Source organism: Geotrypetes seraphini, chromosome 11 (genome assembly GCF_902459505.1).
Source record: "Geotrypetes seraphini chromosome 11, aGeoSer1.1, whole genome shotgun sequence".
In the NCBI taxonomy this organism is placed as follows: domain Eukaryota; kingdom Metazoa; phylum Chordata; class Amphibia; order Gymnophiona; family Dermophiidae; genus Geotrypetes; species Geotrypetes seraphini.
In genome coordinates this window covers 21854241-21868223 of record NC_047094.1, presented here as the reverse complement: position 1 = coordinate 21868223, position 13983 = coordinate 21854241, and the positions used below count along the sequence as shown (strand labels likewise).

The 13983-nt window shown below is 47.3% G+C and overlaps 1 protein-coding gene across 5 annotated transcripts in view; it reads right to left on the bottom strand.

Moving 5' to 3' along the window:
• The window catches only part of PRKAR1B (protein kinase cAMP-dependent type I regulatory subunit beta), a 226967-nt gene that overhangs the window by 117217 nt on the left and 95767 nt on the right, over nt 1-13983 (bottom strand). For all 5 annotated transcript variants that reach the window (XM_033915035.1, XM_033915033.1, XM_033915036.1 and 2 more), the window contains one exon: nt 330-376. In XM_033915035.1, coding sequence (XP_033770926.1) covers nt 330-376 — 47 coding nt within the window. The remainder of the gene's footprint in view (nt 1-329; nt 377-13983) is intronic.

Below are 13983 nucleotides of genomic sequence, written 5' to 3'. Positions count from 1 at the left end.
GAGGGTGCTAGCAGGAAACACAGCTGGTTTTGGTTGGAAGGGGACTTTGAGATCCCCATCAGCCAAAGCAGAAAAAAGAGCCACAGGTTTTTTTTTGGAGGGGGGCCAAACCCAAGTTAAGGGGGCCCAGGCCCCCAAGGTCCCCTGTGGCTATGCCACTGCTTGGTGTCTCGTGATTTCCAGGACAGGGACAATCTCCAGTCTCTCCTATCCACACCAAGTTCAAAATGATACCAATGAGTCAAGGGCATTTAACAAAAACAGGAAAAAGTTTTGCAATGATATTGACTCAAAGCACAAAATACACTACTGGCAAAGTAAATGCTTACATCAACTTCTCCTTGATCAATTACATAGAAGTTATCGCCCTCATCCCCTGAAAGAAAACAAAATAAAGATCAATTAAATCATGCAAATTGCACTGAAACTTAGACAAGTCAAGCAATAAGTCAAACAAGGCAACTGGGAACATTTTTTTTTTCTTTTGAGATGCGTTTCAGACTTCCATGCATTTCGGCAGTACCCAATTATTGGGTCAGTGACCCGAGTCTTGGCTCAGGTTTTGTGCTCCCCATTTAAACCAAACCTTGGGCTGCTAGGAAGGCACACCTCATGGGGAGAGGACGTTGTAGCCTTCATGCGACGGTGACATTTACCGGCTTTTTACTAAATTGCAATAAAAATCCGGGCTTACTGTATGGCAAGTGCCTAAATTACGTGCAGTATCCGGCATCTTCCTGTGCAATTAACATGCTCCTCCCAACTCTTCCGAAAGCGTCTAAAAACTAGGCTATTCACAACAATATAAGGTTCTCTTCCCCCTATACTCAACCTCCAACCCCATTATGCTGTTCCTTCCTTATATTAAGCTTTTGTAAACCGTGCTGAGCTCTATAATTATGGAGAGGATGCGGTATATAAACTTACAGTAGACTTAACTATACATTCTGGTGGAATTCGTTGTGCCACATTTACAAAATGGAAAGAACAATTGCCATACAAAAGGGAATTATAATAATTTTAAAAAGATTTGGGGGCCATTGAGAAATTATTATAATGATTAGACATCATTTTCCACTGAAAGTACATTTATACATAGGGGGGGATGGTATAAAGTTCTATTAAATGTTTAATCAATAGATAAGAATATAATATTTATACGATATTTTTGATTAAAATATTTGTGGGAAGGGTGGGTGGGGAAGGAATAAATTTATGTATTTAAGATGATAATAGAAAGAAATTCAAGTGATGTGTAAAAGTTTTAAATGATGTAATATTGTGTACCTGATGTAAGATGGAAAAATTAATAAAAAATTTGGAAAAACAAAAAACAAAAAAACTTAAGGTTTAGTTTAGAAAAAAAAGAATAGGCATAGGACTGACGCATTTAGCACCTCCTACTTAGGAGGCAGTACGTGCATTCATGCTCTCTGAATCAGTAACAGGACCAGTGTTAAATAGGCTGGGGGGGGCCCCGGGGAGTGTGTGGCAGTGGTTAAAGCTGCAGCCTCAGCACCCTGGGGTTGTGGGTTCAAATCCATGCTGATCCTTGTGACCCTGGGCAAGTCACTTATTCCCCCCATTGCCCCAGGTACATTAGGTAGATTGTGAGCCCACTGGGACAGACAGAGAAAAATGCTTGAGTACCTGAATAAACTCATGTAAACCATTCTAAGCTCCCCTGGGAGAACAGTATAGAAAACTGAATAAATAGTATGAAAAGTTTCTGGTAAGCAGAGCTGATACTGTGATGTCACAATGCATCATTCCTCCAATAAGAGCCAACCTCATCAGTGATGTCACAATGGCTTGATTGTCCTTTACTCGGCTCACTTCCAATACATTTTGATTTCCAGCATGGCACAGTGGTTAAAGCTATAGCCTCAGCAACCTGAGGTTGTGGGTTCAAACCCACGCTGCTCCTTGTGACCCTGGGCAAGTCACTTAATCCCCCCATTGCCCCAGGTACATTAAATAGACTGTGAGCCCACCAGGACAAACAGGGAAAAATGCTTGAGTACTTGAATAAATACATGTATACATGTAAACCGTTCAGAGCTCTCCTGGGAGAATGGTATAGAAAACTGAATAAAGAAATGTGGGAGGGGGCCCAAAGCCCACAATCAGGCTCTATGGGCTCCTTTCACGAAGGCGCGTTAGGGCCTTAACGCAGGGAATAGCGCGCACTAACTGCTACCGCCTCCTCTTGAGCAGGTGGTAATTTTTTGGCTAGTGCACGCTATAGAGCTTGCTAATCCGATGCGTGCACTAAAAACGTTAGCGCACCTTCGTAAAAGGAGCCTTATGTTCTTCAGCTTCAGGCAGGTTTGAGCCTGTAGCATAGAGGTTCAGGAGGACAATCATCCTGTTTGCATCCTCCTTAATGACGGCCCTGGACAGATTACAGTAAGTTACCAGGTACTAACTCAGGGATCTCAGAGTCCCTCCTTGAGGTCCGCAATCTAGTCGGGTTTTCAGGATTTCCCCAATGAATACGCATGAGATCTTTTTGCATGCACTGCTTTCACTGTATGCTAATAGATCTTATGCATATTCATTGGAGAAATCCTGAAAACCCGACTGGATCGCGGCCCTCAAGGAGGGACTTTGAGATCCTAACTGGAAAGAGCAGTCCACATTCCTCACTCATAACCATTTGATCCCCTGTTCCAGGATATGCAGTTAGTGCATGAATTAGTACAGTGTTTCTTAACTTCTTCAAGTCAACTCCCTCCTATGTTAAATGAATTTCAATCAAGTACTCCAAATTTCAATCAGTACAGATTTTGAAGTGGATATATTTAATACTAGTTCTGGCAGATGTATTTTCCAAAAACTGATTACCAAATAAAAAATAAAACTATTTTGTCTACTTTTGTTGTTTGGTCATTTTATTTTTCTAATCATGTTAGTCTGGTTTCCGCTTTCCTCTGCCTTCTCTTTATTTATTCATTCAGTTTTCTATACCGTTCTCCCAGGGGAGCTCAGAACAGTTTACATGAATTTAGTCAAGTAGTCAAGCATTTTTCCCTATCGGTCCCGGTGGGCTCCAAATCTGTCTAATGTACCTGGGGCAATGGGGGGATTAAGTGACTTACTCAGGGTCACAAGGAGCAGTGTGGTTTTGAACCCACAACCTCAGGGTGCTGAAGTTGTAGCTTTAACCACTGTGCCACACTCTTCCACTCAGGATGTTCAGCTTATAACATCCAAACGCGCCCGGATTTCCTATTTGAAAAAAGTCAGATGGATGTCTGTATGCCAAGGACATCCAACATGAACAGCCATTTTACAAACTGGAATGTCCAACATACAAAAGCAGAGACAAGGACCTCTGTCTGCCTAAATTTTAACTGTAGAGCTAGCCACTAAGTATATTCTATAAGCCACGCCTAACTTTAGGTGTGGCTTATAGAATAGAACTAAGTGCGTTTTTCTTCCATGCTAATTTTTTCAGTGCCATATCCAGATTTTCCCAACAGGATATCCAATCCTTGGTTTACCCCACTACATGCAGTCAGTGGCATAGCATGGGGGGGGGCAGACCACCCAGGTGCCATCTTCGCAGGAGTGCCGGTGCCAGCACCTCTCCTCCCTCCCTCGCTGCATACCTCTTTAAATGTTTGCCAGCTTGAGCAGTATCTTCTACTTGCTGCTTTGTGCTGGCATCAGCTCCCTTCTGAAATCACTTCCTGGTCATGGGACCAGGACGTGACATCAGAAAGGAGCCGATGCCAGTGTGAGCAGCGGGTGTAATCTTGCTTGTCTTAGGGAATCCAATATCAAAATCAGAACCTCAAGTTCCTGCAAGCAGTGGGGTAAACCCAGGACTGGATCAACCTGTCAGGTTCATCCAGATCCACTTGGCAACCCTGTTCTCTTGGCCAGGACTGTCACTGTGATGGCTGATCAAAGTGAGTTAGGAAGGGGTATGAAATGTTGGAGAGCTGAGAGCAGGTAGCGCTCCAAGCCAGGATGCAAGGGGTTACTATTTCCTCGTGCTATCATTTGACTCAGAATTGGGGTGAAGGATCTAAATAGCTAGTAATCTATACTTATCACAGCCAGAGCCTGCCCTTCTTCCCTGCTCTCACCCCTGGTCACCCTGGCATGATCCCTGTACACAGACAACCACATATCTATGAATAGAACATGTATTATTTTCTATCCCCGTTTCCCAAGTAAAGTATCCTTGCATGCAACCACTGGAAACTGATTTATAATGTGAGGATTACTGGGTTCCTATGAAATTAGGTCCCACCTCAAAGCATGCTCAGTGCAACTGGGCTCTCCTGAAAGTGTTGGGGCCCTGCAGTACCTGGTACAGAATCCCACCTCCCCTCCCCCAACATCTGGAGAGAGAAAAAATCCCAGGCAGTCACAAAAGAAAGCTATTGCAGAACAACAGAAGTGAGTTTCAATTACACTGAAAACCCAGTGGAGCAGGAGGAAAGACCCAGACCAAAGACATGTGACAAAACTCATTATACTCGTAGCTTTTTTTTTTTTTTTTTCCCTGCAACATATGTGGTAACTCCTCACCGAAGCACACTTCTTGGAACAGGATTACAGAAGCTCAAGTATTGCAACACCAATACAGAAGCTCATGTAACTCCTTGCAGAAGCTCATGTGTTGTTCCATCATTACAGAAGCTTATGTAAACTGCTCTGAATTGATTCCCCAGTCGTCAGTAGCGGCATAAAATATTTCAATAAACAATACATGCAGCAAGGCTGGCCTTAAGAACAGGAGGGCCCTCTGCAGACCAGCTTGGTGCCCCCACTCCCCTTTTTGGCTGGAGCCTGGCTGGAAGGTTAGGAGTAGAGAGTTGCGCGGGGACAGAAATCCACCTTTCCCGCCAGGATCCTCTCCGTCCCCACCCGTCCCCGCAAGGATCCTCTCCGTCCCCACCTATCTCTGCAAGGAATTACCTCCATCCCCGCCCATCCCCATAAAAAGCAGCAATTACTTCTGACAGGATGATCAATTCCACAGTTTCTTTTGTGTTTGCGCTGCTGTTTTCCTTGTGGAATCTCTTTGGTGGAACCCTTTTTTTTGTTTTCTGTTCAGGTCATTAACGTATAAACCCCCTCTTTTACTAAGGCTGACGTGTCCATTATATTATATGGACGAACCCTGCTTCCAAAGCCTTCCATCCCCGTGGGAGTCCCGTGGGCCACAGGGGTCTCCATGGGAGTCCTGTGGGTTAGGGGGGATTCCCACGGGACCCGCGGGATTCCCGCGATCCCCATTCCCGTGCAGACCTCTAGTTAGGAGTTGATTGTCCACTTGGAAAAATGAGTGCTATTGCATGGCCCACCCGCAAAACCCATGTGAGGAGGTGAAGCTGAAAAGGCGATAAAATAGCGCTAATCCTCTTGGAAGTGCAAAAACAAAGGGGGAGGGGAGGGTTTAGAGGGAGGAGATTTAAAGGCTGGCCGGTGGTATGGTGGGAGAAGTATAGCACGTCAGTCCTGGAGAGCACGATTGCCAACAGGGAAGGAGAGAGAGAGGAGAGATGGAAAAGGAAAAGAAGCTTTAACTTTAGGTTATTGGCCAGTTGCAAAGCTGATTTAGTTAAGCACAGGGCCCTGTTGCCCCCGCTTAAAGCCAACCGCGATGAGCAGAACATTCCCCTTTTCCCAGGAGACTGCCTCCATTCCTTTTCCCATGCTTCCCTCTTTGAAAACGTGAACCGCAACCCATTTTTTTTAACGCAACATCAACAGACTTACTGCGCCAAATTTATAGATCATCACAAGGTGACTCAGGTTTCTTCCAGAACAAATTCCTCCCCCCCCCCCCATAAAACATTATTACAGTTATTTCTGCCTGAATGCTGGGAAATGCCAGCTTTCATAAAATGCTAAGAATACATGAAAGTTTGGGTGAACTTGGGAGCGCCTTTCTCTGGTTATCTGTGCGAACTGCTCAGCGAGGAACTGACTCATCAGGAGATCTCTCCCACTCTCTGACTGTAGGAAGAAACTAGGCTGAATTACATCTCTGCTTTGCAATAATATGCTTAAAATAACTAAGTAAGATTCTGTGGGAAGCTTCATTTGAAAGGAAGCTTCAGAATGCGAGGGCACAGGATGAAGTTAAGAAGTGATAGGCTCAGGAGTAATCTAAGGAAATACTTTTTTACAGAAAGGGTGGTAGATGTGTGGAATAGTCTCCCATTAGAGGTGGTGGAAATGAAGACTGTGTCTGAATTCAAGGAAGCGTGGGATAGGCACTTGGGATCTCTTAGAGAGAGGAAGAAATAATGGGATGGGCAAACTAGATGGGCCATTTGACCTTTATCTGGCATCATGTTACAATGTTTTTATAAGCATAAAGTTCTATGACGTAACAATGCAGGTGTAAAGAAACTTAGCCAATAGGGACAGGGGGAGATAGTGGATGGGCAGGCTGGATGGGCCATTTGGCCTTTATCTTACATCATGATTCTCTGTTTCTAGACGTTGGGACCCCATTGGGAACTCGCAACACAAGGATGCTACAGGTCAAAATCATACACATAAAGCAAAAACAGAATACTGGATCGAGGATATATGCTAGATGTAATTTCCTTAGATTTCAGCAAAGCCTCATAGAAGCTCTTGAATAAACCTGAAGGGCTGAAGTTAGGACCCAAAGTGGAGAACTGGATTAGAAACTGGTAGACGGACAGACGCTAGAGGGTGGTGGTTAATGAAAGTCGTTTGGAGCAGTGGCGTACCTAGGGGGGGGCGGGGGGGGCGGGCCGCCCCGGGTACCAGCCCTAAGGGGGTGTTCCCGGCCTTGCCGTTCAGTCCCCCGCCACCCCCGAAGGACCGCTCGCCCCCCTGGCCTCCCCGCACCACCTATGAACAGCCGCAGCAGGATCGCGAAGTCAGCGTCAGCATCCCTGCGCTGCTTCCTACGACGCGATCCCGCCCCTCCTCTGACGTCAGAGGAGGGGCGGGACCGTGGCGCAGGAAGCAGCAGGGATCGCTGACGCTGACTTCGCGATCCTGCTGCGGCTGTTCATAGGTGGTGCGGGGAGGCCAGGGGGGCGAGCGGTCCTTCGGGGGTGGCGGGGGACTGAACGGCAAGGCCGGGAACACCCCCTTAGGGCTGGTACCCGACGCTGACTTCGCGATCCTGCTGCGGCTGTTCATAGGTGGTGCGGGGAGGCCAGGGGGGCGAGCGGTCCTTCGGGGTGGGTCGGGGCATCAGGCCTTCAGGGTGGGGCGGGCGGGCAGGCAAGCAGGCTTTCAAGGGGGAGGGGGTGACAGGCAGGCAGGCAGGCCTTCAAGGGGGGACAGGCCTTCGGGGGGGGGGGGGGTGCAGACATTCAAGGGGTGCAGGCCTTCAAGGGGGGCAGGCAGGCCTTCAGGGGGGTGCAGACCTTCGGGGGGGGGTGTAGGCCTTTGGGGGGGTGCAGACCTTCAAGGGGGTGCAGGCCTTCAAGGGGGGAAAGGCAGGCAGGCCTTCAAGGGGGGGACAGGCCTACAAGGGGGGGGGGACAGGCCTACAAGGGGGGGGACAGGCCTTCAAGGGGGGGTGCAGGCCTTCAAGGGGGGTGCAGGCCTTCAAGGGGGGAAAGGCAGGCAGGCCTTCAAGGGGGGGGACAGGCCTACAAGGGGGGGGGGACAGGCCTACAAGGGGGGGGACAGGCCTACAAGGGGGGGGACAGGCCTTCAAGGGGGGGTGCAGGCCTTCAAGGGGGGGTGCAGGCCTTCAAGGGGGGTGCAGGCCTTCAAGGGGGAGACAGGCCTTCAAGGGGGGGAAAGGCAGGCAGGCAGGCCTTAAAGGGGGGACAGGCCTACAAGGGGGTGGGACAGGCCTTCAAGGGGGGGACAGGCCTTCGGGGGGGTGCAGACCTTCAAGGGAGTGCAGGCCTTCGGGGGGGGGGGGTGCAGTCCTTCAGGGGTGGGGTTTAGGCCTTCAGAGGGGGACAGACCTTCGGGTGGGAGGTAAAGTCCTTCGGGGGGTGCAGGTCTTCAGGGGTGGGGTGTAGCCCTTCGGAGGGGGGACAGACCTTCGGGGGAGGGGGGTCCTGGTGTAAAAGTACACAGAGGGAGAGAGGGAAGGGGGGGTTCAAAGATACATGCATATGCCAGACTTTGGGGGTTAGAAATAATGGGTCTAAAAACAGAGGAGTGGGAGAGAGATGGTGCATAATGGGATTTAGGGAGGGAAGGAACAGAAAGGGAGAGAACTTGGAAACAGGGGATGGTGTGGAGGGGGGATAGAGATACTGGATAGGAGGATAGTTGGGAACAGAAAGGGAGAGATGGTGGATCCTGGGGTGGTGGGGAGTTGAGAAAAGGTGAATCTGTGGATGGAGACAAAAAAAAGGAAAGATGCCAGATCTCCGGGAGAGGGAAGGGAAACGGAAGGGGAGAACAGAGATGGCAGACGGATGGTTAGCACGGAGAAAGGAGACCCTGGCAAGCAAGACAACAAGAGCCTGGGACCAACAAGATTTGAATATTGATCAGAGAACAAAAGGTAGGAAAAATAATTTTATTTTCTGTTTTGTGATTACAATATGTTAGATTTGAAAAGTGTACATGAGACAGCTTGAAATGGGAACTTTTCTATTTTTGTGAATGGCAAGGCTGAGTTCAGTTAAAATATATGCTTTATAAGAAAATATAATAATGTGTTTTATAAAGTTTATAAGCATTGCTGGCATACTCGGTGAGGTGTTCCTAGTGTTGGTGGTGGTGGTAGCATGTCAGTGTGTTGAGAGGAAGAGGTAGTCTGGGAAATTCTGCTGAGCAAACTCTGGGCCCATTTCCACCCCCAGTTAGTCCACTCCACTCAACTGGTTCACACACTGAGTGGGTCTTTGGGTGTTATTTCTGGGTAGTTGTTTTAGAATCTCTTCCAGTGGTTTGTCAGTATCTCCTTCTGGTCCAAGGAAGGAAACTTTGTCAACCTTAGCATTGACCTTCAGAATATGTTTGTAACAGCGCTGCTTGTGTGGCATTAGGCTATGTAGTGATCGAAAGAAAAAAACAGACCTTTGCACATTTTTGCACTATATGGTGGGTGTATGAGGAGATTCATTTCCTGCACAGTTAAGTCCATTTTTTCTACTGAATAATAGTATAGGTACAATGAAAGTAAATAGCAAAAATGTTTGAGTAGATAATTAAGGAAATCTTTTTCATATTGCTTGCTTATGGACTGGGAAAAAAGACTGTTCAAGCAAATGTCTCCAGAACTGCTTTAATGGAAAAATGTGATTTTTTTTTTTTTAAGTACTTTGTGAAATTTATTGTTGTTGTGAAATTTATTGTTATACTTTGTTTAAACTTAAAAAGCGGTGTCATTAACAGTGAATCTAATCGAAAAAATCGATTCAACAGGGTGAATCGGATCGAATGAAATATTTTTCTCTGAATCGGGCAGCACTATTGGCTACCATGAGAATGGGCTACTGGGCATGATGGACCATTGGTGTGACCCAGTTAGGCTATTCTTATGTTATGTTCTCATCTGTAGGGGCCTTTGTTTTCACTTCTTATTTTAATGTATTTTTTTCCTGGGAACTTATCAGTGTTTTTTTATAATGGGAACAAAAATGGAAGAGAATTAATGTGTGTGGAATGGGGGGGGGTAACTAATTTCTTCAGCTAAATAATTCAATCCACTTCAAACAGACATAGGAGAACTCACGCACCATTCACACACCCTCCAACCAAAAACGTCAAAAGAAAAAAACTGTTCGACAACCTCCTAGCCATTCGAGCTGCAACACTTGACCCCCAACTCTACAACCTATTGACCTCGACCACAAACTACAAAACCTTAAAAAAAGAAATAAAAACCCTTCTATTAAAAAAACACATAAAACCAAACTAACATAATCAGAACTGTCCCAAGCATCACCTGCAACTACTCCATATGTACTTCTGATGTCATGACAATTCAGACATAATTTATGTTATGTTATGTTTGGAATAATGGTTACATAAATGAGGTTCAATAAAAGAAAATTTTCTGTGGGAGCATTTGTTGGAACTTCTGTTATCCTGATTTCTTCTATCTGTGGGCTTTCTTTAGCTAACCTACTTATCTGGGGCTTTCCACTTCTGCAGCTGCCCTTTTCACGGTCCACTTTGCGCTTGCACTCTCTGGGGAGGGGGGGTTGGGTCTGGGCTTGGTGGGGTAGGTGTGTCTGGTAGTTTTGTCTGGGTGGTGGCTGGGTGTTTCTTGGGTGCTTGTTGTGCGGATTGGTGTGTCTGGTGAGCGGTCTGGGTGTTGTTGCTTGTGGGGGTTTTTTTCATTATAAAATATGGCTGAGGGTCTAGTCCGGCTTATTATTCTTGTGGGTTCTGGGGTGGGATTTGTTTGCTTGCCCCAAGTTTTGGCCTTTTGTTGTGTATTGCTATGCCTCTCATTGGCAATTTTCTCTTGGGAGAGGCTTGTTCATGCTTGTTGTTGCTGTTACTCTCATTCTGTGTTCTTTTTGATAATGTATAAGTTTCTGTACAGACCATGGTTGCTTGTCTGGACCTTTTGCCATTCTCAATAAAAATACTTTGGAAAAAAAAAAAAAAAGAAAATTTTCACTGCCTGTTTCTATTCTGACCATTTATTCCATTTCATGGTTATTGCAAAAAAAAAAAATTTTACATGAGGGGGGGGGGGGGTGTCAAAAAATGATGGGCCCCGGGTGCCACATACCCTAGGTACGCCACTGGTTTGGAGGAAGGAAAGGTGAATAGTGGAGTCCCTCAGGGTTCGGTGCTGGGGCCAATCCTGTTCAATATGTTCGTGAGTGACATTGCTGAAGGGTTAAAAGGTCTGCCTTTTTGCAGATGATACCAAGATTTGTAACAGAGTAGACACCAAGGAGGGAGTAGAAAACATGAAAAAGGATCTGGAAAAGTTAGAGGAATGGTCTAAAATCTGGCAACTAAAATTCAATGCAGAGCAATGCATTTGGGGATTAATAATCAGAAGGAGCTGTATAAGCTGGGAGGGGAGAGGCTGATATGCACGGATGGGGAGAGGGACCTTGGGGTGATAGTGTCTGAAGATCTAAAGGCGAAAAAACAGTGCAACAAGGCAGTGGCTGCTGCCAGAAGGATATTGGGCTATATAAAGTGAGGCGTAACCAGTAGAAGAACGAAGGTGTTGATGCCCCTGTATTGTGTTCAGTTTTGGAGACCATATCTGGCAAAGGGCACAAAAAGGCTTGAAGCGGTCCAGAGGAGGGCGACGAAAATGATAGGTTTGCGACAAAAGACGTATGAGAGACTGGAAGCCCTGATTATGTATACCTTAGAGGAAAAGAGGGACAGGGGAGATATGATTCAGACGTTCAAATACTTGAAAGGTATTAACGTAGAACAAAATCTTTTCCAGAGAAAGGAAAATGGTAAAACCAGAGAACATAATTTGAGGTTGAGGGGTGGTAGATTCAAGAGCAATGTTAGGAAATTCTACTTTACGGAGAGGGTGGTGGATGCCTAGAATGCGCTCTAGAGAGCTGCATGGGAACGGGGATGGGAATCCCGCAGGACCCGCGGGTTCCCCCCTTGGGCCACGGGGATCCTGTGGGGACGCCCCTTCGGGTCACGGGGATCCCGCGGGGCTGGAGGCAGCGAGAGGCTCCTCTTCTTTTCCTACCTGCTCACACACGTAGCCGACCAGAAGTCTAATCCCCGACATCAGAGCAGGCGTCGGAGAGAAGGCTCCACGTCAGTCACGTGCAGGTTAGCGGGCAGATCTCTTCTTGGCTGAAGAACATGTAGCTGTCACCTCTGGCCGGCTCTTGGGGGCCGTACAGTCCTTCTCCTCCAAGAACCAGTAGTTGAGGTAGGCGGGAACCTTGAGCGCCAGTGAGCAGTGGAAAGGCTGGTCGGAGGTGGCGTACTTGGGCGCTCTGTAGAGAAGGGGAGCGGTGGTGGAGACGCCCTTTACTAGAAAGACGCAAAGCTTATGGCAAACTACGTTCGGGGATACGGTGAGTTAGAAACCCTCCTTAAAAGCTTTTCAAGGATGGGTTCTGAGTCCCTCCTCCAGGCAGATCTCAACACAAGGATTCTCGGAATGGACGGTGAGAGGCAAACAGGCAATAGCTCACTCACGCCATCTCCGTTTGGGTACCTCCCCCTCTCTCTCTCTCTCAAATCCAAACCCTCAGCCTCTGTCCCACCAGCAGTTCAACAACCCTCCCCTCCCAATTCTTCCAACCTGTTCCACACAACTATCTTTCTCCAGTCTCTCGCTCTCTCTCTGACGCCTTTTCTGCTGTTTCTCCGGCAGGGCAGAGGGAGAGCCAAGGCGAGAAGTGGTGTTGGAGGGGGGGCGGGGTACTGGAGAAGAAAAACGGCGGGTGATTTCAGGCATGAGTAAGAAGGTAGGATTGGGGGGGGGGAGGGAATGAGATTAAAGCGGCTGTGTTGGATGGCAGGCTGGGAAGAGATGGTAGACCACAGGGTGAAGAGGGGTGAAGGCAGTCAAATGTGTGTGACTTGGTCTCTGTGGTGGGCAGTGGTTGGCAATTGAAAGTGTGGGAGTTCTTTGGTTGAGAGCTTTGGAGAGAAACGCCTAACTCCCCCCCCCCTCCCCGCTTAAATCACTTACCAGTGCCACTGTTCCCTCTAAGCTGAGCAGGAGTCCTCCACCCACAGTCTCACCAATAGAGGGTGCTGTTTTACTGTCACATTTTTCAATTGTGAGGGACATGCAAGTTCTGCAGGACTCCAGGGAACATACCTGTCCTTAGCGACTGAAAATATTCCACCCCCTAGTGGTAGCAATGCAGCTGGAGGACACCTGCTCAGCTTAGAGGGACCGGGACCTATCCCTGATTATTTAACAGCAGTACAAAGGGGCAGTGCTACTTAATATCACCTCTGACCGGCCCCAGAAAAAGTAGGCAGGTCAGGGGTGTTATAGGAAGTGACAATGAATGGGGAGGAATCAAGCGTTATGCAGGTGCTGGGCTGGCAATATTCGGTACCTGGACCCGCACAGCAAAATGAGTTAATTTAGGATAGTTCAAAATCTGTCTTAGCTATGTGGGCCCTGGCACTGAATACTGGCCAGGACTTGCATAACTTTTTAAGCCCCCTTACTAGGACTCCAAAATACCCCCCCCCCCCCCTCTCCTACCCCTCCCCCCCCAGCATGCAGGCATCAAAAGCCTTCCCCTACCCTCGAACAACCTCCCCCCCCAACACCCCTTCTGCGGTCTAGCTAGGTTCCCCCCTGGGCCTACCTGATGTCCCCTTGCTCCTACCCCTTGCGGCTTCCCTTAGAAAATGGCTGCCGAAGGGCCACAACCTCTCACGGCAGCTCGCGGTAAGTACTGGTAAGCTATATGGATGGTGGCTCAATTGCCACTTTTCCCATATCAGGCCTAACCATGCCTCCACCAGCACAGATAAACTTTGACCATACAGTGACCTGTACAGCCAACATGTGTGAGCTCTGTGGACCCATATTCTCAACACAAACAACTTATGTGGTCAGTTGTTTTGGAAGATGAAAGGTATAATTTATTGTAGAAAAGGTTATTTTGTTAACAATTACCTTGCTGTATGACTGTTTCTCCAGCTATGTGTGTAACAGGAAACATAGCATCAAAGATGTCACTGCAAAAAGGCAAAAAAAAAAAAAAAAGGGACATTTTATAAAGTTAATGGAATTGCGTTACTGTAATTTTAAACCACAGAATGGGTGGGGGAGATCACTTCAGAATAAATGCCAATTTATTTCTTTGCACTGAAGCAATAATACAGCTTCGTCGGTTCATACTCATTCGCGCGCGAGACTTCAGCATGCCGCGCAGACAATTTGGTGCAAGACCCCAGCGCGCCACCTAAAAAGTTACTTTTAAAGAGCTCTGAAGCAGGGTGTGAGTGGGGAACCCCCCAGTTTACTTCATACTCTTCGCGCTGCTATTGGGAGGGTTGGGACCCTCCATTATAGAGTAAACTTAACTTTTTCCCAATTTTTTAGGGAAAAGTTAAGTTTTCTCTATA